Source organism: Patella vulgata, chromosome 7 (assembly GCF_932274485.2).
Source record: "Patella vulgata chromosome 7, xgPatVulg1.2, whole genome shotgun sequence".
Lineage (NCBI taxonomy): Eukaryota > Metazoa > Mollusca > Gastropoda > Patellidae > Patella > Patella vulgata.
Genome location: NC_065885.2, coordinates 8,157,025 through 8,183,291, shown reverse-complemented (window position 1 = coordinate 8,183,291; position 26,267 = coordinate 8,157,025). Strand labels below are relative to the sequence as shown.

Here is a 26,267-nt window from a genome sequence, read left to right as displayed (position 1 = left end):
AGTTCGTGTTGAGTGAATGCTAAACTTAATCTTTCCTGTCGAAATTTGTTTTTACTTCTTAAAGTCCATCCTTGACTTGCCAATAATTGATTTAATTTTGAATCTGTCTATTTTCAGAAAACAAAGCCTTTCCTTGCTATGTGTGTGGTAAAGCTTTTATGAACGAGACGAAGATGAAACAACACGTAAGATATCATTTTGGTCAGAATGTCAGCTGTCGACACTGTTCCGATAAATTTGCTAACGTCGGAGACATGAGAATTCATCTGAAGAACACCCATAAAGAGGAATGGCTGCTGAAAGAAAAGGAAGAAAACAAAACCCAGGCCAAAACGAAGAAAGCCAATCAACAAAATATCGGCCAACGTTCACGAAAAGATAAGGTAAAGGTTATCTCTGAAAAAGATTATCGAGCATTTATACCTGATAAAAAACTTGTTCAACCCTCCATTAAAAACAGCCTCTCCGCATCTCCAAAGAAAATCTTCAAATTTTTAACGTCACCAGTGTCTAAGAAGAAAGTGTCCGAGAATGAACGAGCTGCTAATGGCTACAAATCTAAATATCGGTATTCATGCTTCACGTGTAAAAAACGATTTATAAGTTATTTTTCACTGGGTCAACATCGAAAGACGAATCATCGTTACGATCGGTATTCAGCTCCTTCAGTCCTTCTCCACATGAAACAAAAAGTTTCAGAAGAAAAGAATCCAATTGGTGTTCTACCGATGTTAGCACCCCCAGTGTCGCCTGATCCTTATTATGAAACTGTGACCGATAACGTTAGTACGAATCTAGAATCATTCCTGGATGGAAAAGCAGAGGCCCTGAGAAATTACAAGAAACACATTCAGATAAATGGATATAGATCAATTAATTCTGTTACACATTTTAAAACTCCAAAATTTGATTGGACAAACTATAATTTTCCGTTCCATTATCAGCCATATGAAAGTGTGATTGGTTATAGCGCCAGCAATAAGGGACCTATGATTCCTGAAGATGTAACTCCAGCTCATGATCTGAGAAGAGAAACGGCTGTCGAAAATTCCTTTTTACGCTCCGGTATAAGACATAGACCAGAAGCATTAAAAGAGTTAAAATTAGATGTTAGTAGTGATGAGCCACCCGTGTTACAGTGCATGTCTGTTTCAGAGAAATCCCAGGATAGCGATGGTGATAGCGATAATAACAGCATGCCTTCATTGACGCCATCCTATGATGAAGAGAAAGGTAATAAATTCTTTCATAAATTCGACGGGGAACCAAACGTGATAAATAAATCTAGTGTAGAATCGTCCAATCTTACAAAAGTAGACGGTGCTTCTCAAAACTCTTTAGAAAGTAGTGAAAATAAATCAAGTGCCTTGCATTCCGATAATTCGGATTCTGATGACATCAACTTAACCACGTGTGTGCCTCATCTTGAAGCTTTGAATCTTGTAAATTCATCGGAAAGAGAAGAAATAATCAACCAATTAGAGGCAGCAAATCAAGCCATTCCTGCGCGCATCTTTGAAAAAGATCTTCGCAATACTTTAGAAGGACAAAAATGGGAGAGTTTCCGCGATGAGATAGCATTCGGGAAGTTGGGAGATGTTATCAATGTTTGTTCCGTGTGTAAACGTTATTTTGAGTCAGTAGATTCTCTGGTACGCCATCAATACACGAAGCATTCCTCCATGAAGTGTCGTTATTTACAGATAGAAAAAGGTAATGGAATAGACGGTCTGTTTTATTCATGGCCGAGTAATGAAGGGATGTTAGCCTCGTCTACACCTATCCCAGAGGACTGCCACAGTCTCAGTTTGTATAGATGTACGCGATGTAAAAGCAGTTTCAAAAATATCAGTAGGCTTCATGTTCATATTATCAGTTGCGATCCTAAGAAATTGTTCTACGTGGAAAGGATTTCGCTCAAAGAAAGAAGAAAACAAGAGGAAAAAGAAAAGAAAAAAGAAGCGAGATTAAAGGCCAAAGAAGAAGAAGCAAAACAAAGAGGCAGGAAGAAGAAGAATCACTTATCACGAGCAAAGGCACAGCTCGAACAAAAACGCAAAAATGAAAAGGTCAAGAAGATCATAAAAGAACGTCAAGCGGGGAAATCTCCGTCAAAATCTCCAAAGGTGATTCAGAAGGCGACTAGGTCACCAGATAATAAATTTGGTCTTTCACCACGATCGTTACGAGAAGCTCGTCGCAGTCAGATGGATTTATCCTCCATGGCCGGTGATGGGCGTCTGACAAGGCAGCGCAAACGAAGAAACTACGAGCTTCTTTACAAACCCGACAATCATGTCAGAAGAAGGGAAATGGCAGACGTGATAGAGACCCATCAATGCAGTGGGTGTAATTTGAAGTTCCGAACTCTTTTCCTCTTAGAAAGACACGCCAGAAAATGTAGCGAAAAGGATAAATTGAGATCATCGAAGTCTATCAAAGATTCCAAACAACCGAATAGTGTAACCCTACAACATAATTGTCAGTACTGCACACGTAAGTTTACGTATCTGAAGAGTTTAGCCAATCATTACAAAGATTTCTGCCACGTGAAAAAAGACAGACAGAAAAATGGCGAAATAAATAAGGAAGAGTTGGAGAAGGAGAAGGTTTTACGTGAAGAAATTACAGGATTGGAAGGTCTGGGTAACATGGAAGATAAAATAACAGAAGAAATGGAGGGAAACAAGAAACGTTGTGGATGGCCGAGGGGCATGAAGAGAAAAAACAGGAGGAAGAACCATTCGTGGACTTACACAAAGAAGAAAAAGTCTTCTCAGGAAGATGATCCACTAGTTGAAGAGGAGGACAAAAAATTTGACTTTGCTGAGGATTTACCAAAAGACAGCAAGGGATTGTCTGAGAGTACTCCACGAACGTCGTCAGAAAATCAAGGAACTACATGTATAAACAGTAACCCACACACGAAGTTAGAAAGGGATAGTGATTCTGGTACTTTAGAAGATGATCTCCAGGGCAAAGAAAAGTCTGGAATTGGAAAAAGATTGAATGAAATACAGAGCAAAGATAAAGTCCCAAATATTCAAAGGTCATTCCAGGATACAGAGAAGGACGATCTGTGTAGCTCTCTAGAAGCACAGCATATGAGGCATACAGCAGAACTAGTGAAAGAAACCACCCAGGTTCACCATTTAAGTAGATGTCCAAGTAAAGATGCTGTAAAAGATCTTGAAAACACCTCAAAACGTGAACAAATTCCAAATAAAGATGAGCAAACAAAGGATTTAGAATTAACTGTAAAAGACAAAAATGATAATCAGAGAGATGAGGGGAAGTGGAACAGTGTACAATCAACAACCGCCAACGGATTGGAAAATGTTGAAGCAACTACCTCCAAAGGATTCGGAAATGTTGAAGCAACTACCCCCAAAGGATTTGACAATGTTGAAGTAACTACCTCCAATGGATTGGAAAACGTTGAAGTAACTGTTTCCAAAGTATTCGGTAAAATTGAAGAATCAACAGCTTCCAAAGGATTGGAAAAAGAAGCAACTGCCTATAAAGAATTGGAAAACACTGAAGAAGCAACTAATTCTAAAGGATTAGAAAAGGTTGAAGAAGTAACTACCGCCAAAGGATTGGATGAATCTATTCAGGATGATGTTAAAAATCTAGCAGATACTGTTTCCAAAACCGTTATACATGAAGTCTACGAAGAAGTGGTAAATGAGAACAAACAGGACACAGATATTAGTAAAATAGTGGTTGATGGAAACAATTCTACAGATTTAAGTCTGTCAATGCAGATGACTGAACAACTTGATTGTGCTGTGGAACATATACCACATCTTCTGAAAACAGCCAATGATCGACCTGAAGGTACAGCAACTTCAATCAATGGTAGGGAACCAACAAAACCATCCAGTGCATGGTCTAACAGAGCAGATTTAGCCAATGGGCCCATTGATGAAATACCCGAAGCTGCTAAAACGATGGATGTGGAAAGAGGTATCCATAAACCCAAGAATACTGATGTTGGGATCATCGCTGAAGCAGAAACAAGGAACCTGTCTTCCAAAAGTAATTTGAACACAATCTATGCACCAAGCGACCATCTTGCTATCGTCCATATTTCATCAGCTGGAGATTCGCTGACTAACATAGCAGCAGGTACGCGACTTCCTTCCGAACCGAACCATGTGAAAATATCATCTATGTCGCCTTATAAAGACAACCTGGATGTTAATCATAAAACTACCAATTCCCCTTCACGCAAAAAATCAAAGACCTTGTTTGTAGATACTTTGATTTTTAAAACCACAAATAAACAATTGGTATCCATTGACAACACGAAATCTAAATACAGTGAAACCAATGGTAATGTTCATTACAGTGACGTAACAGATAATATAAAAAATGATTTCATTGCGACATCTAATAAGTGCGTTTTAGATGAGATTGTTAGCGATAAAAATCAATCGGCAGAATACGTTGCTTCTGTAACTGCCGAACAGAAAGTTGATGTTGACCGCGAAAAATTGAATTATGATGCTAATGACTCAGATAGTGATACAACCATATATGGTGATGACTCAGATAACGAAAGTGCCATGTATAATATTGATACGGAAACGGACACGGACAACGTTATTTACAACGCTGAAACAGAAACGGATGGCGAAGTCGTGAAGCCTGTTGGAGAAAATTTAGAATCGAAAGTGCTGTGTAAAGAGAATTTTTTTAATATGGGTAGTTTTAGCAAAGAGACCAGTAAGGATAATACGGTTTCTACAGAAGAAAATAATAGAGCCAACATTAATCATCCCTCCACAGTTACTAGTGGTGACCATAGTAACAGTTGCTATACAACAATAGTTGACGTCACACCCGATTCTGACGTCAGCCGATAAACACATGGCTACTGCATCAGTTGTCAGGTTGCTTGCTGTTCGTGTTATTTTAAAACCCTTTTTGTAGATATTCATTCGAATTTCATTGATGTGAAATTTATTATTCATTATGAAAATAACCAAAATTCGGTCCTGATCTTAGGAATGTAAAACCTCTATTTGTTGATCTTCATCCCAAAAATTCATTTCACTTCTCCAAATTAACCGTTTTGAGTTCTAGGGCCTGTTTCACGAAATATTAACTAAAGATAAAATAAAAGTTTTAGCAGATACTTCAATTTTGATTGGCTAAGCACTAAAATCAATCTAATATTATCCAATCAAATTACTAAATTTTGGATTTTAACTTAGTTAAAATTTCGTAAAACAGGCCCCTGGCTCGTAACGCCATTGTTTCATAATCATATATCGGTGATTAATTATTATTCGGTTTTACGAATTAGAGCCCTTTAAGTGTTAATAATATGAAACCATACTGACTCCTGTTTCTTAGTCATCACAATTTCATATTAGATTTGGACTTGGACATGTGTGAATTTATTTACCGGAATGAGAGAATATTTGTGTAGGGGTAAACTACCCCCTCTTAGGCAAAAGAGAACTGCTAATCCTAATCGGGAATTCACTAATTTTGTTCTGGATTATTAGATCTGTTTCGACCAGGGGCCTTGTTCATGGAGACTTAAACTAAATTATTTTAAGAATTCGTCTTTTTCATTGGTCAATAGCTGCAATTTGTATTTGAATGTTAATCCTCGAAAAATCAATTGGCTGCTTAACGCAAGGTAAAATTTTATGGATAGACAATTACTGACGAGAATACTCTCGTCATCAAGCAAAGACGAGAGTATTCTCGTCGAGACATCGCTTAGTATTAAACCCAGTAATTGTGTATCCATAAAATTGTACCCTGTGTTAATATGCCCAATTACTAAATGCCAATCAAAGAAAATTGGCTGCTTCGTTAAGATATTTTGCAAATAAGGCCCTAAGATATTTTCACGCAGTACAAGTTATTGGTAGATTAAGTAATGTTTAAGATTTGTTATAGAAGAATTTAAGATGATTATTATATATATATGTTTATAGGATGATTAACAGTATTACAGATTCTAGATTTATGACAAGTCATTTAACTATTAACAGGTGACATATATTTTAAACTCGAGCCATATTTACAGGTGACATATATTCTGAACTTTAGACATATTTTGTTTCCTTATTAAATAAGAGCGAGCCGTTTTTATTATTTGCTCAATCGTGGTCAACTCTCAGTAGGCCTATATCATAACGGCAACCCAAAGCCCTGTACTCGTAATAATTCCAAACATCCGCCCGTACAGAGTTATTTGCCCCTGAATCGGGATCAGACCAGTTATTTTATGATCTCGCTCTCTTAGTCACAGTTTAATGTTAAAAGCGATTTTCCACGCTACGGACTACTGTTGTTCAGACTGATGTTGGTTTGTTGCGATCAAATAAAACAAACTTTTTTTAATGGAATAACAATATTACTAGAGTTTATTACACTGCGACGTTTCAGCAAGATTTCCCTTATTGAAAGTACAGGGGTTGGGGTATTATGGAATGCCGATCCGTGTCATTTAAAGCTTTGAAATACAACTTGACATTATAAACACTATATTATTTTCATGATTAATTGCGACCAGTGTTTCACATGTTCTGTTCTCAGTTTAAAGATTGGCTTAAAGTGTTGCGTATTAACCAATAGTTTGGTTTATAGTTTATTAATTTAGAGGTTAAAACTTTTTATTTGTTTCTATTTTTGATATTATATTAAACATGTACTGTTTGTTTTCTAACAAATTACGTAAATTATTGAATATGTGAAGAATATTTACAATTGTAGAAAATTGGATGTTTGTACGGGATAATAACGTTTACAATTGTAGATTATTGGATGTTAAGAATCACTATGAAATTATTAGCTCAAGTGAGTGATGGCACTGAGACTAAGGCCTTTATTTTGTTTTCAATGCAATTTATATCTATAATTATTTCATTTAATCGATGTTCGTACTGATGAAACTCAAAAATATTTACAAATACACATTCTTAAATTCACCGGCTATCAGTTTGCGTATACTTAATGCAGTAAATTATCGCGGATTGCCTGTCCAATCTAATTAAAGTACAGATCTATATTTCGTTTCGTTTTTTTTATACTTTCGATGACCTACACTACATGAAGACCTGACCGGTTGTAGTAAAAGGTCGCGTCAGAGGTCGCACGAACGGCTATTGACTCCATGACGTCAGACATCGATTAATCAATCAGCGTTGACGTTTCTAGTGGTTTACTCACAGTTCCGTGCATCGCACGAAAAGAAGTCGCCGTAACAGATGGTTTCATTGACTAATCCCTCACGTCAACCAGAACGCAGGTTATATAACAACTCTCCAAGATCCTAGTGTAGTACAGACAAATAAAACGAAATTTGGAACTATAAAAAACGAAACGAAATAGGATCTGTGTTTTAATCAGATTGATTGGCTGTCCGAAAAATCAACGCTTTCTTTTCCAACTGTTTTGAAATAAGACTTTAAATAGCCTGGTGGTATTAAATAAAGCATTGTGTATTTGTCTGAGTTGTGTTTTTGTAGTGATGATGATTATATGTCAGTAGTTAGTATATTATAGAATATTTATGTTATGTATGAATGGTATCAGAGATTTAGATGTATGTATTTATTATTATGAAAGTTTTCATGCTATTGTCATGTTTTTATGTTATTTAAGTTACTTTGTGTTTCTCTAGAGTTACCCTTTTTTAAGTTTTTCTCCTTGATAAGGATATGATGTTGGCCATTCTGAACCATTATTTTTAGGCGATCGTTGTCTTTCGTTCGTTCTAAGAGCTTAACACCCGCTTCTCCCTTCGTTCGTTCGTTTCCAGAGTTTTACGTCCACTTCCACCTAAGGTGATATCGTAGACAAGAGCTTCTACCTAGGGTGATATCGCAGATCAGTAACCTCAGTAACACAGAATTTATAGTTTCTATGGCAACTGATGGTAATATATCGCTGTAATTTGTTTAACAACACATAAAATATCAATTAATATAAAAAAATTGTTAACCACGGGGTCTAACTGCCTTCATCATTAAAAAAATATTGTAAAATAACAGAATTCAGGATTGTTGACATATCCATCATTCTGAAGTCATCATATTTTCTAGTTGATATTAATTTATTTTATTTCACGTAGACATCTTCACAACTTGAAGGTATTACGTCACACGAATGGAGAATGGAGGACAGACAAGGAACAATGTCTTGTCGTTCGGTTAGGATCAACCGTTTACTCTCTGACGTACACGCGAAAGTTCCCCTAACAGTCGGAATTTCCCCACAGCACACTACACGGCGCACGCCCATCTTCAACAATGTTCTGCACGGGGACAATAAAGACGGGTATACGTCACGCAGTGAGCTTCGAGGGAAATTTTGCCCGTACAGTGGAGCTGTGGATGGATGTGTTGAAGAACCTTTACTTGGTGAAGATGGTTTATTGGAGTATACTGTATAGTTGATATTAGATGTTGAAATATTTTGTTTAGTGGTTGTAATCATTTCTACTCAGTTCACCGAATCACTGTTTTCTATAGCTGTAATGATTTCTTTCAATTCATTGATTGTATCACGGTATATAAACACTGAGTATATAGCTGTATATCACGGTGTATATACACTGATTATATAGCTGTATATCACGGTGTATAGACACTGATTATATAGCTGTATATAACGGTGTATAGACACTGATTATATAGCTGTATATAACGGTGTATAGACACTGATTATATAGCTGTATATCACGGTGTATATACAATGATTATATAGCTGTATATCACGGTATACATACACTGATTATATAGCTGTATATCACGGTGTATAGACACTGATTATATAGCTGTAAATCACGGTGTATAGACACCGATTATATAGCTGGGTGGTCGCAATAAGATTCGGTTATCCATGTCGAGATCCATTTGTCATGATCGTCATTTGATGGCGTCCCAATCCCTGGAAGACTATAAAAACGTGACCGTTTAATCTTTAATAGATATATCAGTCCATTAGTTGATCAATTCCATATAGTTTACTCCCTAAAACGGGATATCCGTCTACAAGTTGATCAATTCCGTATAGTTTACTCCCTAAAAGGAATACCTGTCCATAAATTGATCAGTTCCGTGGATCCTCTAAAAGGGTTATCTGTCTACAGATCGATCAATTCCGTTGAGTATTGACAAAGATTATGAGGAACTGAGCATACACATCCTCAGAAGACGATTAAATAAACCAATGTTATCGTAAAATCTTCTGATGGGCCCCTGTTTACTCCGATTGAATCCAAGTCGTGATATACTCTCGATGATCCAGTGTGATGGGATGTCCTTGGCGTTGATGAGATTGACTGGAAGAAAAAGTCCCCTTAGTTGTATAGGTCTAAAACCGCCCTGCCCTTTCCATGCATCCCTTTGTTGCGCAGTGCTCTTTGGTTGCTCAAAACCGTTGCTGTCGTTAATATTCAATGTTAAATAATCCGGAGCTAGGTTAAATTCAGCATGATAGTCGACGTCTGTCCCCGTACGTTAAATAAAGAAATGGGCTTGCAACAAAAACCCAATTGAATAAAAGGGCACAACCCACCCAGATTCTGTAGTCATACTGTGGCGAAAACCGAAGCATTGCGATTGCCCAAAAGCTACGACATCATTATATTATAATTACTCATCACTACTCAAGGCGAGGTAAATCGTATTTATTTAAATGTTTTATATTTTTCACAGAATGTTGTCAAATGTTATAATATTAATTATCATCATTTTTTATTGAATAATAAAAAAACCCAAATATTATTTATCTGTCAAATTATTTTACCAACACAAGCGAGTATTTAATGCTATTGAGAGGTAGGCAGGGGCTAATAAATAATCAACTAAGCATTTTAAAAAAGTACCCTTATCTATTCCTAAGTTATTAAAATAAACGAGAATATATATTATATGTCTGTCAATTTGAAGGAAAGGTGACCATTTGTTCAGTCTGCTCCCCCCCCCCTCCACTGGACCGATGGGGGTCCTGGCAAGGACAGCTATCTAATCATTAGGATGGGACGTAAAACCGATGTCCCGTGAATAGATTGGCATGTACGTAAAAGATCCGTTTGCAGTTGGAATTCGATTTAGTGGGTCATAGCGCCGCTCTCCGGACATATACGTCCTTCATAGCACACTGTATGGCGAATGCCCGTCTTCATTAGCCCATTCGGAGCAGAATAATAAGACGTTAAACTCCATTTCATTTCCTTTGTCCAGTCGGCGAATCTTTGATGCCTTTAAAGAGTTTTTGGGAGGCGTGGGGAGAAAGATTGCAGATTTGTTAAGGATTCCAAATTTTGTTGGTAAAATAAACACGTTCTTGACTAGCAGTGTCTTAAGACAGCCAGAGAGAGAGAGAAATGGGGTTTAACGTCCACTCGACACAAACTAGGTCATTTCGGGACTAACATATGGTTTAATTTTATTTCAATAATTCGCATGTGCGTAGGGGTCTTTAGCAGTGGGAGGACCCGGAGAAAACCCACGAGGTTGGACAGACGACCCTACTCTTGTCACGTACAACCGGGGATTCGAAACCACGCCAGTTGACTCAATGACAGACCGTATGATACAGCGCGCGTGCTCTTAAGAAAACCAGCGGAGGAGGGGAGTGTAGAATACTAATTATATATTTATATAAATTATGATATGAAAACCAGAATGTAAATAGTTTCTAATCGTATGGTTGTTAAACCAGACATTATTATCTTTTCTTGGATTTTGATTTGGCTACAACCGTCCATGAATCGTCACTGGACTCTTCTTTTCTTTGACTTCTGCTTTGCCCATTTCTACCCACGTTACACCATGGTGATTGATCAATGTGTTTACTCGATGATCCAGTACGTGATGATGTACCGTCTTTACTCGATGATCCAGTACTGGTGATGGGATGTCCTTTGCTTTGATGAGATTGACTGGAAGGAAAAGTCCCTTCAGTTGTAGGTCTAAAACCGCCCTGTCCTTTCCATGCATCCCTTTGTTGCGCAGCGCCCTTTGGTTGCTGAAAACCGTTTCTTGAATGACTACTTCTAGAATATAATTGTTCATCTTTATCAATTCCCCTAGCTTGACCCGATCTCGAATGGTATTTCCCGGAAGACTGTGTTCGTTTGGATCGGGAGGATTGTTCAGATACTGAAAAATAAATGATCAAAAGTATAATCCACTATTATCGAAACGCTAAAATCCACGCTCTTAACCACATCCTGTCAAATGTGTACTGATATTTTCATACATGGTTGTTCCAATTCTTTTAAAATAATTTAAAAATTAATAAAACAATAATCGCCCAGGTATAATCCGTCATTTACCTGTGGCGAACAATATTCGTTCAGGTATAGTCAGTCATTTACCTGTGGCGAACAGTGTCCGTCCAAACATAGTCATTGACCTGTGGCGAACAGTGTCCGTCCAGGTATGGTCAGTCAGTTAACCATGGCGAACAGTGTCCTTTCAGGTATAGTCAGCCATTTATCCGTGGCGATCAGAATCCAGATAGGTAAAGTCAGTCATTTACCTGATTTGTTTAACACCATATGTTTCTGCTCCATCCAGGTCAGGAAGTTGGACCAGAGATCAGATGTATTCATCGTATCATAGCAACCAATAATAACCACACCTCTAGTTGAAGACGCCAGTAAATGTTTTAACATATTCTCATTAAAATCTGGCCCTGTTGACAATAAAACATTAAATACCAGTTACATCCTGGACGAATAATATTGGTCTGAGAGTTCACTAAGAACTTCTTAACGGTAGATAAATGTATTAACTGACCTATTTGTTTAATCCACATTGGTTATTGTCTGGGATCCCCACATTTCACCACCAACTGGGCCAATGAAGACAGATATAATGCCCCCCGCCTTGTACCAGGTTGGAAAATCCCGAGGAACTAGGATCGGATCCAGGAACTCCTGGTTAGTGAACTAGGATCGGACCCAGGAACTCTTGGTTAGTGAACTAGGATCGGGCCCAGGAACTTCTCGTTAGTGAGCTAGGATCGGATCCATGGAACTCCTGGTTAGTGAGACAGAGCCATACCCACTGAACCACTTGTTTAGTTTTTATCTCCGGTTTCATCTCCGATAATCTAGTGACTTACCCAGTTATAACCCCATCCTTATAAAAACTACCCAACGTAGTGACTACCCAGTATTAACCCCATCTTTATAAGGGGTACCTAACGTAGTTACCAAGTAGTAACCCCATCTTTATAAAGGGTACCCAACGTAGTTACCCAGTTGTAACCCCATCCTTATAAAGGTTACTTAGCGTAGTTACCCAGTTGTAATCCCATCCTCATAACGGATACTTAACATATTTACCCAGTTGTAACCCCATCTCTATAAAGGGTACCCAACGTACTTACCCAGTTGTAACCCCATCCTTATAAAGGTTACTTAGCGTAGTTACCCAGTTGTAATCCCATCCTCATAACGGATACTTAACATATTTACCCAGTTGTAACTCCATCCTTATAAAGGGTATCTAACGTAGTTGCCCAGGTGTAACCCATCCTTATTCAAGCTGCATAGCGTAGTTACCCAGGGATGAGTCGTACATCAATAAATAGTGAATAACAAGCAAAAGTATTAATATATAGTGCGCATATTACCAAGTTCCCCCTTTGTCTTGACACAGGAAAATATCATAACGTCTTTCTCACAACCATGGAACTCGTCCAGACATTTTACATCCAGTAACCTCATCCCCTTGTTTGCCTGTCCACATTTCTTCAGATCCTTCACCTGTGTTATATTCATATGTTTTTGTTTATTATAAATTATTATAAACTTTCAATACATGGAATATGATATGGACAGGTTGATTTGATTGAAATTATTTACATACGAAGGAGTGATTTTTTAAAAATAATGGGTAAAAACATAAAATATTTCTTGTATGTCAAAACGTCACTTTAAAATACGGTGTTAAAATTAGCTGTCGTGAGAAGATACGGCGGGTCATCCCCCCGCCCAACGCCCAGCTGGTTGATGGATCAAAGAGGCTAGAAAACACCTCGTGGGGAAAAAGAATATAAACAATATAGAAAGCTGGAACAATATGACAGATGATCCTGGTCAGGTGGTTGTTGGGCGGCGGGGGAGGGGGGGTACAGAACAAAATGACAGATGATCCTGGTCAGATGGATTTGGGGATACTGGGAAGGCTGGAACAAAATGACAGATGATTCTGGCTGGATGCGGGGTGGGGGGCGGAATGGTTAGCACGTGCGCGGTGTATCATAAGGTCTGTCATTGAGTCAACTGACGTTGTTTGAGTAGGGTTGCCTGGCCAACCTCGTGGGTTTTCTCCGAGTTCTTCGGTTTCGTCCCACTGGATGTGGGTGTAACACGATGGCAGATGACACATGATCCTGGCCAGGGAAGGCTGGAAGAAACAAATGATCCCAGTAGGATGTTGTGATACAGGAGGAACATTCAGAGAAATCCAAAAAAGGAAGTTAATGGATGATGAATCAGATAACTAATTATATTACCAGTTTATCGTGGACTAGATCTATCTGTTGTTGATATATTGACGACACTCCAACATCTACTGGACTGATGTCACCAGAGTTTATCAAACTTCTACAAACATCCAATATCTTCTCCACTTCCTTCTCATTAGTTAAACAATCTTCACGACCCTGAAAACACAGCAAATCAGGAAATATGTCAACATGACTGTTCACTGTTGGGATGACCTAGTGTTCTAGAGTGTCGCGCTACGACCTCTAGCTGACCGGCTTTCGATCCCTGGTCTGAGCCTATGTGGCTTGGAGATAGGGTCGCCTTCTCATCCTCGTGGGTTTACTCTGGGTACTCCAGTTTCCTTCCACAGGAAACAACTTGTCAGTGGAAGCGGACGTTAAACACTAAGAACAACAACAACCTATGGCCTAGAGAATAGGTCTAGAACGTCGCGCTTCGATCTCTAGCTGGCCAGTCACCTCTGGCCCGCGGTCGTGGTTTTAATCTCTGGTGTGAACGTCTGTAGCTTGGAGATAGGGCACCTTCTCAACATGGTGGGTTTACTCTGGGTACTTTGGAAAAAAACCTCTGAGCGTGTGCTAAGATAAAATAATACAACATGTCACCGGCGGACATTAAACACCAAGAGCAACAAAGTTCACCCTTGTACACATGTGAAAAATACAGTATCAAATGGGGGCAATTCTAAATTATGATTTCATGAAATGTTGTTCATACTCGATGAAATAAAATGAGATGGGGTTTAACGTCCTACTGTTCTGCTCCTAACCTGGGCTAATGAAGACGGGTATACGCCATACAGTGTGCTATGAGGGAAATTTTGCCTACTCTTATATCGAATTCCAACTGCCAAGGGATCTTTTACATACACGCCAATGTGTACACGGGACCTCGATTTTTCGTTCCATCCGAACGACTAGACAGCTGTCCTTGTCAAGCCCTCCATCCTGAATCACTGACAAGGGGAAATCACGCCGGAAAATCTGAATGAACTTTCTCGCCCAATGCAGGTATCGAACACCCGACCTCCAGGCTAGCGAGCCAGCGTCTTACCCACTTAGCCACGTGATCCCCCCCCCCCCTCATACTCGATGTGTTTAAGAACATAAAAATATCTGACTTTTGATATATATCTCACTTCCTGTGACTTTAACATAATTTACCTGGACGTTGATAAAAATAAGACGATTCTGATTATTAACGCGACAAACAGGAAAACCACGTGGTCTAGTTCTGTCATGTGATAAACAGCTGACGCCAGGATAAAATGTCTTGCCAACAAACTCCCAGATTTCCAGTGGAATTCTGTGTTGAAATGTCAAGTTTTTAAAACATCTTCCCTCCTCTTGAAACCTAGATAAAATGAAATATATGGTTCAAATTGGTAATTCACTGGCTTCAATTCTACGGATTACAACTACTGTTTATTACTGGACAATATTTCTTCGACCAGGCTTCTTATTACAGCAGTGATTCTCAACCAGTGAACCGCGGAAGTTGAGCCGCAAGATCTTTCTAAGTGTGCCACGAAATTTTGAAAGGCACACTAAGAAAAAGAAAAAAAACCCACGTGCATCCCAACAAAGTATTCACTGGTGTCTACTGATAAGTTCATAGCTGTTTTTTTCTTTATTTACTTTGAGTCACTCGATGTGTCTATGACTAGTCTACGGCTCTATGCCGTCTGTGACTTGCCATGTTTTTATTTTGCAAAATTCAAATATTTTTTATATATATTTAGCCAGGTGTGCCGCTATTTTTTTATGTGTTCCAAGGGTTAGGGTTAGGGCTGAGAACCACTGTATTACAGTAATAAACAGGAGTAGAAATCCATAGAATTGTGTCCTGCCTTTCACAAGATTCTTTGACCTGGCGTCATCCTTCAATATTTTCATCAGATGAATTTGAAATGTTTATAAAAATTAACATCATCGTACTGTTCCAAAAATGATATAGGCCAATAGCAAGGAATAGTTTATTTGAAATGTTTATATAGGCCAATAGCAAGGAATAGTTTATTTGAAATGTTTATATATGCCAATAGCAAGGGATAGTTTATTTGGAATGTTTATATGGGCCAATAGTATGGGATAGTTTATTTGAAATGTTTATATAGGCCAATAGCATGGGATAGTTTATTAGCCCAGTAGTACGTTTAATCCCATGTTGAAACATGTTATAGGCCAATAGTAAGGAATAGATTACTAGCCCGAACACAAATCTAAATAAGGTATACATGTTACTAACCGGTTAAAGATTGTTGACGTTATTCCTTGTTTATCTCCGATACCAGAAACATCTCCAACAAAACAGACAGAGCTACAACCATGCAGTACTGGTAATAACACTGACAGTTCGTTCACGAGGTTGATGTCGTCTAACAGGACATGATCAAACTTCTCTTCATATAGAATATCCATACCAACATCTTCATATTTACACAATACCAACTCAAAAAAAAAAAATAGAATTTCAAAATATCAAGCATGTTGTGTTCACCCTCAGAAAGTAATACAGACGTAACAGAAAGCACAAAGGTTTGTTCGATATGCGAACTCTTCAAATCAGAAGGACTCTCTGGTGTTCAGTCTATTTATTTTATCAAGGAGAATGTTAGAGATACATTCCCGCGTACAAACTTTGTGATTTGATGATATATTTGGACTAAAAACATATTCAAAGTAACCAATCTATCAAAAATTTGCTTCAATGCCCTCTCAAAACTTTGTATTCGCCGGGGATACCTATAGCTATATGTAAGCCGTTGTTAGACGCAATGTCTGTCAACTTAGCTTCATTGTGGGAGTGTCCAAATTTGACATACTTTTATTGGAAAGAACCACGCGATAAATACTTTTCTGGGAAAGTATCTTTAAAGTAGTACAACATCTTAAAATTTGTGGATAGTTGTTAAAAGGGCAATAATAGGACCTTAGGCAACGGAATTCGCTTACCTTAGATTGACCAAGAAAATCTTTATGAGTTGTTTTTATGTCGATATTTTTGGGCGATTTACTCCGGCAACGATTCTGTAACAACAACTTGTCTTCTTCTGCAGTACCCACGACATCCCTTGAAACCCAAACCATATCAGACTCCCCAACCCCGCGTGTACACAACAAACGGCTGCAATGTCTTATACCGGAATTTGCCTTGAAACATACCAAAACTCTTTCTTTAGGATCCTGATGCATCAAAAGATAAACTATTTCAACTAATGTCCGCGTTTTACCGGTACCTGGAGCTCCATTGATGATGGATACTTGACGAGTTAGTGCATCTGCAACAGTTGCTCTTTGTGAGTCATCAAGATTCTTCTGGTCAATTTCCTTGTGGACATCCTTGACGTGACGACCATTGCTCTTGAAACTTACATCATGACGTCCCTGAGAAGGCACCGGTCCGATTTGCTGATTATGCAATATAGAATTTATGCCACTAACATGACAAGATGTAGCATCCTGGGCATCCAACCCATCATCGCCAGAGTCCGGTTTAATGGGGAAAATCCCGGGTGCTATTGGACATAAATCTGGAAGCCGAGGTGAAGCAAGGGGAGGAAACCCCGAAGTCTTAATATTTTGATAAACAGAATCATGACAACAGACTATTTTCAAAGCTTCTACTTGTTTTCTGTACCAGGATAAATTAGGGAAGTCTTCAATCTGTAGGATCTGTCCGGACAGTTCGGTCAGTTCTACTGTTTCTACATTCTTCCTAGCATCCGTCGTTTTATCAACCCTCACCGTCAAACATTTTGCTAAATCCGGAAAAATACAAATTAACAAAATTAAAATTTAGTAGGCTAAGCCATGTTGCATTTACCGGGTTAATGAAACTAGGCACACGCCATGCAGTCTGCTATGAGGGAAGTGTTTCGGCTACTCATACGTACCCGCCAACGTGAACACGAGGCCTCGGTGTTTCGTAATGCTAGGTTCCCACTGCCGTGCGATGCATTACGATAGAAATGCCCCCATTGATTCCACGACCTGGTACGTGCAGGTACGTTCGGATACGTTTCGACACGATCATCCCGATTGCTAAGACACATCTCAAGGTATGATACGACCTGATTGGACCAACACGATTACTCCACGAATAAAACCACGATTCCAATCGTAGCGCGAATCGTGTCAGTGGCAACCTAGCATTACTCTGTCCTACACAACTGGACATAGGAAATCAGGTTAGAGAAAAAAATCCCGAGGAACTGTCTTAGCCGAACTGTGACCTATAGTTAGGGAGTCTCTTTGGCAAACCATTACAATGAAGATATTTCATATAATTTTGGACTTTTTACCCTATATTCGAGAGTGTGGTTTAACGTTATACGTTTCTGCACCGAAACACTGTCATTATTTACTTGAGAACGACAAGCGGAACTTGTTGAAACGTAGTGTGAAATAAACTCAGTGATTGTTTTCCATATAAATTGTGTTTTATTATTGCACTGACAGGTATAGTGAAGCTGGGCGTAAGCCATGCAGTGTGCTATGGGGAATATTTTGCTCTGTCAGGAGCGCTACAGCATTCTCTTTTTTCGATTCCAAACTAACTTCTACATTCTACCAATGGTATACAGGGGGGGGGGGGGCGTTTTTCCGTCCCTCCCAAACATCTAGACGTAACAAAGAGTAGGATCGCCTGTCCAACCTCGTGGGTTTACTCCGGGTCTTCCAGTTTTCTCCCACTGCTAAAGACCACTACGCGCAAGCAAGCAAATTATTGAAACAAAGTTGATTGAACCCTATGTTAGTCCCCACCTCTCTCTCTCTCTCTCTCTCTCTCCCCTCTCTCTCTCCCTCTCTCTCTCTCCGTCACACCCGAATGATATAAAAATTGTATATTTACGTGAGCACTGGACGACCTCTCCATAAAATCGGTTATAAATTGTCTGACACGGCTTGGGTACTTGTGTCAAAACCACTCCAGAACCAACAAGAAACTCTGGTGAAGTATCTTTCTTGTGAGCTGTATTCAGATTCAGAAGGCCTACTCCGGCGTACGACGCCTCGGCAGTTAAAATATGTTTATTGCTTATCCTCATACAAGCCATCATTTCACATCTGTTGGCGTCCCTTACAGCTTCAACAGTCAATCGACTTGTCCATTTTAAAAAGTAAAGTTTAGCGTGAAGGGAGTAGAATTCATTTGTTGCTATTGGAAACAATCCTATAGAATATACAAAAAGAATAAAATGCAGGTACGTTCCTGTCCGTTTCTTTGGTTCATCAGTCAGCCTTTTGCCTCAAAAACAAAGTTGAATCATCTAAAATGTTTTAGCTATCAATACCCCCACTCCCATCCCTAACGCTTTAAGGTATTGCGTCACCGCCAAACTGTCTAAAATATTTCTGTTTTGGGTTCAAACACTAACCCAGCACTCAAAACGCGGGAACATTTAAGAAATGCACGAAGACATGCTTCGTCCTATATAACATCCAAAGACATTGATAATTGGAAACTATGAGACTGCCGTAAACAGAAATCAGAATTAAAAATGATAAAGAGAATGCTAAAAATAGTTCATAAAATATGAATAATTACCTATTTCAATTTCTTTAAGGAGATTTATGACGTCAGGATTACAATTCTCCAGATAAATGACGTAATCCAAGAAATCCAAATAATTCTGCAAACTGAGATAAATTCCCTTTGAGTCAATTTCTTCTAAATACCTGAATTTTAAACATACATTATGCAAGAGCTAAATCTGCCTATTGTAGGTCTTTCTTTAGGCCTGGAATGTTATATAAACTATTAATTAGACATTTATTAACATGACAAGACCATAATCAACACTTGATGGCATCGGACACTCGAGATTTTAACTAGATTAGAAAGGTTCGCCATTTAAAAATGGAAAAGTGAGGCTAAGTCTTGAATATATCAGTGCTCTGGTTACCACAATGCACACATCTTGTCAAATCTACAAACCGTGATAACTTGGCTCAGAATAAAGCAATTTGAATGGAATTTTCAATATTCTCTTTTTATATCATCTATTTCTGAATGATTATAGCAAGAATGACCAACTCTTTATTAAACTCTTAATTAATGTATCTTTAAATTAAAGTATAAAATAAATGACATCATTCAATATTCTTTTTGTCACCAAAATTCATTTAACAGATTTTTAAAGAATTAACGTCCCACTGCTCCGATTGGGCTAATGAAGACGGGCACACGCCATACTGTGTGCTGTGAGGAAATTGTGCCGAGAAAGTGTGCCCGGAAAGCCAGTGCACACACGAGACCTCGGTTTTTCGTCTCATCCGAAGGACTGTACGTTGTCACTGAGCCACGGTAGCTCCAGAAAATCGTGCAGCTCCCAAGAAAAAGACAAATGTTAATAATTACATGTAGTTTTAAATCTCGCGATACATATCTACGTATAATACCTTGAAACTTTGCGGTACATCCCCCCTTTAGTTCTGGTTGTTGAAGAGACTAGTATAATAAAGACTTTATAAAAATCATCAGGACGCAACCTCAAGTTTTGATACTTCCATAGATAGTGTTGTAGTCTTTTCGCTATGTGCTGTGATAGCTGAAATATAAAATGATCGCCTCAGAACAAAACAGACTCAATCATGATCATATTCATTACATTGGCAATGGAACTCATCCAGTTGTATATAACATAGCTAGATCTATTTCACATGCACACCTGCAGATTACTCTAAGGTCACGAGATGTAAACAGGGTTAGGGCACGTGATTGTTGCCGAGAATTGTGGATTAGGTTTAAGAATTTGGGGAGAAGGCTAAGGGCTAGGGCTTGGAATCTTTTCTAATACCATAGTCGCATGAACTTGATTTTCTCAACAACAAAATAGATGTCGAGAGTCTTGACTTTAGTATCAGTACCACCATTCAGAGGAGCAACGATGGCTCAGTGTGTAAGGTGAGGTCCCAGGTTTGATCCCCATTTAACCGAGGGAGTTCGCCGTGGTTTCCACATGTCATTAGTTCTGTACTGATTCTGATGGAGCACCCCTTTGTGTCCATTAAGCCGTTTACCGATAAAAAGTACAACGTATATTTGTGAACCACGAGAACGTTATCCTTGAACCAGATAATCATCTTACCTGTAGCTCTGATTCTCCCATCAGTGAAATCAACTGACCAATTTTACTACTCGTGTGTTTTACAGCCTTTTCTGTTTCTCCGGACTTGTCCATCTCCTTATCGATATCTTTACAAAGTCTCTCAACATAATCAAAACCTTTTTCTTGTGCATGTTGTGTGCTAAAGGAAGCTCCAGGATCTCCAGGAGCTAGTTTAGTAGCGTTGCTCCTGTGACCCGGCTTTTCATTAGTATTTGTTATACCAGTTCGTTTGTTCAAAGAAGCTTTGTGACTTTCGTTAAAGCTTTCTGTAGCGTCCGATTTGTTAATAGCTCTCTCAGATCTACCTATATCCCGAACATACAGCACCGGTCCATCACGAATATCCATCACACCACAGAACAATTCACATTTCCCAATCACATCTTTCTGTATTTTGGAATCTCTGTGTTTTTCAAACAATGGTCGAGAGAACCTCTGTAGGGCGATGCTGACGACAGTTTCATTAGTATCCAGCATCATCAGGTTGATGAAGGTGCTCTGTTTATTAGTTCCTCTGGGGTACATCTGCAATCGATCTGGGTGCAGAATGACCTCGTAATCAGAACAAATGTCCTTCTCGTCTCCGCCATCTCTTAGAGATATGAATGCTGACATGGGAGAATGCGTGGACGTGTGTTTTCGCAAGTATCCGGGAAAAAGCATGGACACTTTCCAAACACCACCATCTCCCCGTTGAATAGGGAACGCAATCAGTATTAAACGATCCGAGGTCAATTCATCCACAAGAAATTTCCAGTTGAAATCATCCTGTCGCATCTCCGCCATCTTACACCAGCTCACCCGGTGAAAGTTTTGGATCTTTGCTCTGTGTGCTGGACTCAGCACTTCTGATTTTGACAATCCATTATAAATTATGTTCCTGTCCAGTATGTCTCCAGGACAATCTACTTCAGCCAACCATCGCTGATGCTCCGTAAATCTTGTAAAATCAACAAACCGTTCACACCAGGTTTGTAAATCTTCTTGTCGTTCCCGATAAATGCACCATTTGTAAATAATCCGGTACAAATCGAAGTCGCTCATTGCAAGATTCGGGTTGGACAGGAAACGGTCCATCTCTTTCTCTGTTAACAGAGAATGATGATCATTTTGGGTGTCAGATTTGGTTATCTCATGTTCGTTGCTGTAAAACATCTCGATGTTTCTCTTGGCATTCTCCATCAACTGATCGATCACACTGTTCGATTGATTTCCAACTTGATTCGTCTTAGAATGTACTGATGAACTAGTGCTGCCCGTTTTAGCTGAGTCAATCATCTCTCCGTGTGTACTTGCCATCAATCTGGCTTCAGGAGAATCAAATTCCAAATCATTAAAATCTTTGTCGAATTTTCCGATCTTAGAATTATCAAACTCCGAGAAGAATTTGATCATGTCGGTCTGCCCAACTGGTTTTGGTGATTCTAGTTGTTTTGGTGTCGACTTTGAAGAATCTAAAAATAAAATATCACGGAAATGAAAAATACGAGTTTGAAGTAAGTCTATGATAACGTACAACAGATTCTGGGAGAGCTTGTTGTTCAAATCTGTTTCTTCTTGACTGTATTATTTCTAAGAGTGACTGTTTGACAAATATCTTTAATACTCACGTGGTGTTACGTTAGAGATTGGCTGCTGTGTTCGTTCTGGTATAAGGTCCTTATCCCAACATATAAAATACTTATCACCATCTAAATCACTTCCTGCTATCTCATCTGATACTGGTCGCTCTCCTGAAGATAAAATACAGAACGGTAATAAAATGGTATTGGATCTTGCAACAAAGTTGGTTCTTCGGCACAAAAAACAAATTAATCGCAATAATAACTACCGGAGACCCACAACACAAATCATTATCAACTCGGGTCCTAAAAGACTATGAGCGGATCACACAGAACTCACGGGCACTAAGTCGTGAAAGCACCGCGAAATCAAATGGACTGATCTAGGTTGTGGATAGAAAATGCGGGTTATAGTGATCAATTTTGGTTCAAATGTGGGACATAAACCACAAGTGGTTGGTTGGTGAGACGGCTATAAGCAATGAACCCCCTCTGCCTGACAAGACAATGAACTAAAAACCCGATATAGAAATTACAGTAATTTATGCCCCCTCCCCCTCCTCTCCCCAACACATATTTGAACAATAACTCTTAAACTTTATAGATGAACTCCCGCACACACGCTTTATAATACCAAAGCTACTACAAGCCATGACTTGTATTTGAGTTTAATACCATAGCCACTGCAAGCCATGACTTGTATTTGAGTTTGATACCAAAGCTACTACAAGCCATGACTTGTAGTTGAGTTTGATACCAAAGCTACTACAAGCCATGACTTGTATTTGAGTTTGATACCAAAGCTATTACAAGCCATGGCTTGTATTTGAGTTTGATACCAAAGCTACTGCAAGCCATGGCTTGTGTTTGAGTTTGATACCAAAGCTACTGCAAGCCACGACTTGTATTTCATTGAGAAACCGGAGTTATTGACCCTCCAAAATATTATTTACCTTGAGTTGGAAAAACGACACAATCCACCAAATGTCGTAATTTCTGGTTATCAACACAATTCAGCTTTCTTAAATCACCAGAGTGATAACATGGAGACTTGACAACAATCACCCGACCAGTTATAATCTTGGCTGTTCCTAGAACAGTTGGCTGGAAGAAACACGTCCCAGGTTTTAGCGTCCCCGAGATATCACAAACTCCGAACACGTTACGGGAATTCTCTATCGGAAAATTTAACTTCCCCGCTTTGCTGTATTTATAGTTGATTCCTTCCTCTGTACCAGATGACTTCTCCAACATGAAGGCTCTTTTACGCAGCTTCGTCAAAACTGAAATTGCTTGATCACTTAGTTTTCCATTAACAACGAAGTCCTCGATTAATTCCGGTCTTTTCATCATCGCCAAATACTTCAAGGCCAGATAGGGCTCTAGATTAAAATCCCTTTGGATTTCTGCATAATATTGCTCCTGTTTTTCCAGGAAAACGTGACGCTGGATTCCTAGGTCCGATAAAATGTTAATATACTGTTGATTCAGGTGCCCGTAGTTGTACGGCCAGGATATTCCATGTGATACGAAACCAAGGAGAATAGCTTTCGGATTAAATTCAAATTTGACCATCGATTTTCTAATATTGAGCATATCAGGGGCCAGAGATTTATCAACAACAACTGTCCCTTTAAAACCCTTTAAACGAATTTGGAACACAGACGGACATTCGGGTTTCTGGTGTTTATAAATCTGCTGGTTTTTGCCAAGGGAGTGGAAAAGTCTCAGTGCTAACGATTCTGAAACACAGCCACAACCCTCGGTAAAAATAAAATTATTTCGTTCTACATCATCAACGATTTTAATTTGGTTCTCTTGGATTTCGATCTGACAGACGACATTCGAGAATAACAAACCAATACGCAAGCTCCGTTTGGAAATACTTTCAATTTGCCCTAAATCACCGAATGTTTGAATAACGTCGTCATGGCTACCGAGCTGTGATTGGTTATACAGATAACACTCCTTCTCGCTGCTGTAAATCTGGTTCCTTGTGTATCCAAAAAAAGCAAAATGATTTTCTTGTCCATTTTCCTTTATAATTAATCCTTTGTTTAGCAGCTGATGAATCAAATCACTGGGACACCTTTTATCAAACCGAATCAACATAAAACAAGACGCGGGAAACGTTCTGAACCCGTGACAAGATGGCCGAACTCGCGTCTGCTTAATTTTAACTCTAACTACAAAATCACTTGTTGCCAATGCACCCATCTGTCTGGGTGGACTTTTATTTTTTAGGTCATCGGGAATATCAACCTTGGGAATTTCTGGTGCATCACTGGATAGATTTATCTCTCTTCCGTGCATTGGATGTTCCGATATAGGCCTACTTTGGTGAGCTTCCTCTGTTTTTGAGATTTCTGATAAATTCTGGATATCAGTGGATTTTCTAGGATTGTTTATTTTACCAGCTGTTTGTCTGTGGTAAATTAAAGTTGATTTCAATAAATCGTCATCTGTTTTCGTCGCTTCCAACACATATGATCCTTGTTCAAGGAACCTGGTCACTGGAATCCATTCAGTATTCTTCATCTTTCTGGAAGAAAAAAAAGAAATCTGTAGGCCTAACGTTCCGCCCAGACAATCTCAAATTTGTTTCATACCTGAGCGCACATTTGAGTGATCATAGACAAATGTAGAATCGCCTAGAATGTTTTATTTAGATGTTTGGCGGCACGGCTGAAAATATGTTAGTCCCGAAATGACCTAGTTGGTGTCGAGTGGACTGTAAATCCCATCTCTCTCTCTCTCTCTCTCTCTCTCTCTCTCACACACACAATCATTCACATGCGGGAGCCACGGTAGCTACATGAGTAAGGCATTGGCTCGCTTACCTGGAGATCCCGTCAATCCATCCGCCGAGAACGGTCAGCGAGATTCTCCGCCGTGGTTCTCCCTTTGTCAGTGTATAGTCGTTCGGATGGGACAAAAACCCGTGTACAATTTGTCGCGCACTTAAAAGATCCATTGGCAGTTGGAATTCGATGTGAATAGGCCGTAGCACCGCTGTCCGAGCACTATTTCCCTCATAACACACTGTATGGCTTCTGCCTGTCTTCATTAGTCTACCCCAGTCGGAGTAGAACAGTAGGAGAGAGAGAGAGAGAGAGAGAGAGTGAGAGAGAGAGAGAGAGAGAGAGAGAGAGATGGGGTTTAACGTCCACTCGACACAAACTGGGTCATTTCGGGACTAACATATGGTTTAATTTTATTTCAATAATTCGCTTGCGCGTAGGGGTCTTTAGCAGTGGGAGGAAACCGGAGGACCCGGAGAAAACCCACGAGGTTGGACAGAACAGTAGGGCGTCCAACCCTATTTAATTTATACATTTCAACAGCATAATTCCAGGGAAATGGCTCCCCTTTGTCCAATGCTTTGACACACACCAGACGACAAATTGGGCCTATCAAAACTTTACTTACATTTTCGATTTATCTTTACATGGCTTCCATACACCGGTATTCTTCGTGTTACTGTACCATGACTATACTAAATCACGAACCCACAAACTCTTCCGAGATGACCAGTGATGTTTAGTCTCCTCGACCAGAAAAGCTATACACAGGAACTGAATTGTTGACTGTAAGAGTTTCTGGGTAATTACTGGCGTAATCGTTGCGTAAAAGCTCGTAATAGAAATCACATAGATCTATATTTAGAAAGTTTATTCTGAGAAAAGTAAACTATGGAAGCAAATGTGTAACATTTAAAACGCTAAATTAAACACACGTGTTCTATGGAAACCAATCGAAGCTACGTGTGTTTAATTGAATGTGTTTGAGTACTAAATGTCGTTTAAAGGAGCTAATTTTCTATTCTTTGGCAATTCCAAAATGGACATAAATAGGTCGTTTCGTTTTTATGGTTCAAAATTTCGTTTTACTTGTCTTTACTACACTTGGATCTGGAAGACTTATTATTTAACTCGTGTTCTTCTTGAAATGAACGGGTCAGCCAATCAAATGGTCTGTCGAATCGAGTGTTTGACCTTTTTTGCCCGGAACTGTGGGTAATCCACTAGTAACATCAATGCTGATTGGTTAATCAAATGTCTGACGTCATAACGCATACAATAATGTAGTA

At 39.1% G+C, this 26,267-nt stretch overlaps 2 protein-coding genes across 2 annotated transcripts in view; one reads left to right on the top strand and one right to left on the bottom strand.

The window, feature by feature from the left end:
* The window catches only part of LOC126828844 (uncharacterized), a 31,794-nt gene extending 22,036 nt beyond the window's left edge, over positions 1 to 9,758 (top strand). The window contains exon 7 of the mRNA XM_050558856.1: positions 118 to 9,758. Coding sequence (XP_050414813.1) covers positions 118 to 4,871 — 4,754 coding nt within the window. The 3' untranslated portion in view covers positions 4,872 to 9,758. The remainder of the gene's footprint in view (positions 1 to 117) is intronic.
* On the bottom strand, positions 9,646 to 25,803 carry LOC126828846 (uncharacterized). The gene is made up of 14 exons (XM_050558857.2): positions 25,607 to 25,803; positions 23,131 to 24,719; positions 22,226 to 22,348; positions 20,595 to 22,069; positions 19,906 to 20,054; positions 19,052 to 19,182; positions 18,356 to 18,676; positions 16,456 to 17,261; positions 15,749 to 15,951; positions 14,665 to 14,854; positions 13,507 to 13,656; positions 12,622 to 12,754; positions 11,521 to 11,676; positions 9,646 to 11,138 (listed from the first exon to the last, which is right to left on the bottom strand). Exons 2-14 carry the CDS (start codon positions 24,713 to 24,715, stop codon positions 10,705 to 10,707), a joined length of 5,856 nt encoding a protein of 1,951 aa, XP_050414814.1. The 5' UTR covers positions 24,716 to 24,719; positions 25,607 to 25,803; the 3' UTR covers positions 9,646 to 10,704.
* Positions 25,804 to 26,267: the final 464 nt, after the last annotated feature.

What these genes read in the sequence shown, in the direction of transcription:
- LOC126828846 (XM_050558857.2), bottom strand. Translation starts at nt 24,715, where the DNA reads ATGAAGAATACTGAATGGATTCCAGTGACCAGGTTCCTTGAACAAGGA. An exon ending in TGTCGTTTTTCCAACTCAAG is followed by an intron (nt 22,349 to 23,130) that starts GTAAATAATATT and finishes TTTTATCTTCAG; the next exon opens with GAGAGCGACCAGTATCAGAT. An exon ending in ACGTCAACAATCTTTAACCG is followed by an intron (nt 14,855 to 15,748) that starts GTTAGTAACATG and finishes CATTTTATCTAG; the next exon opens with GTTTCAAGAGGAGGGAAGAT.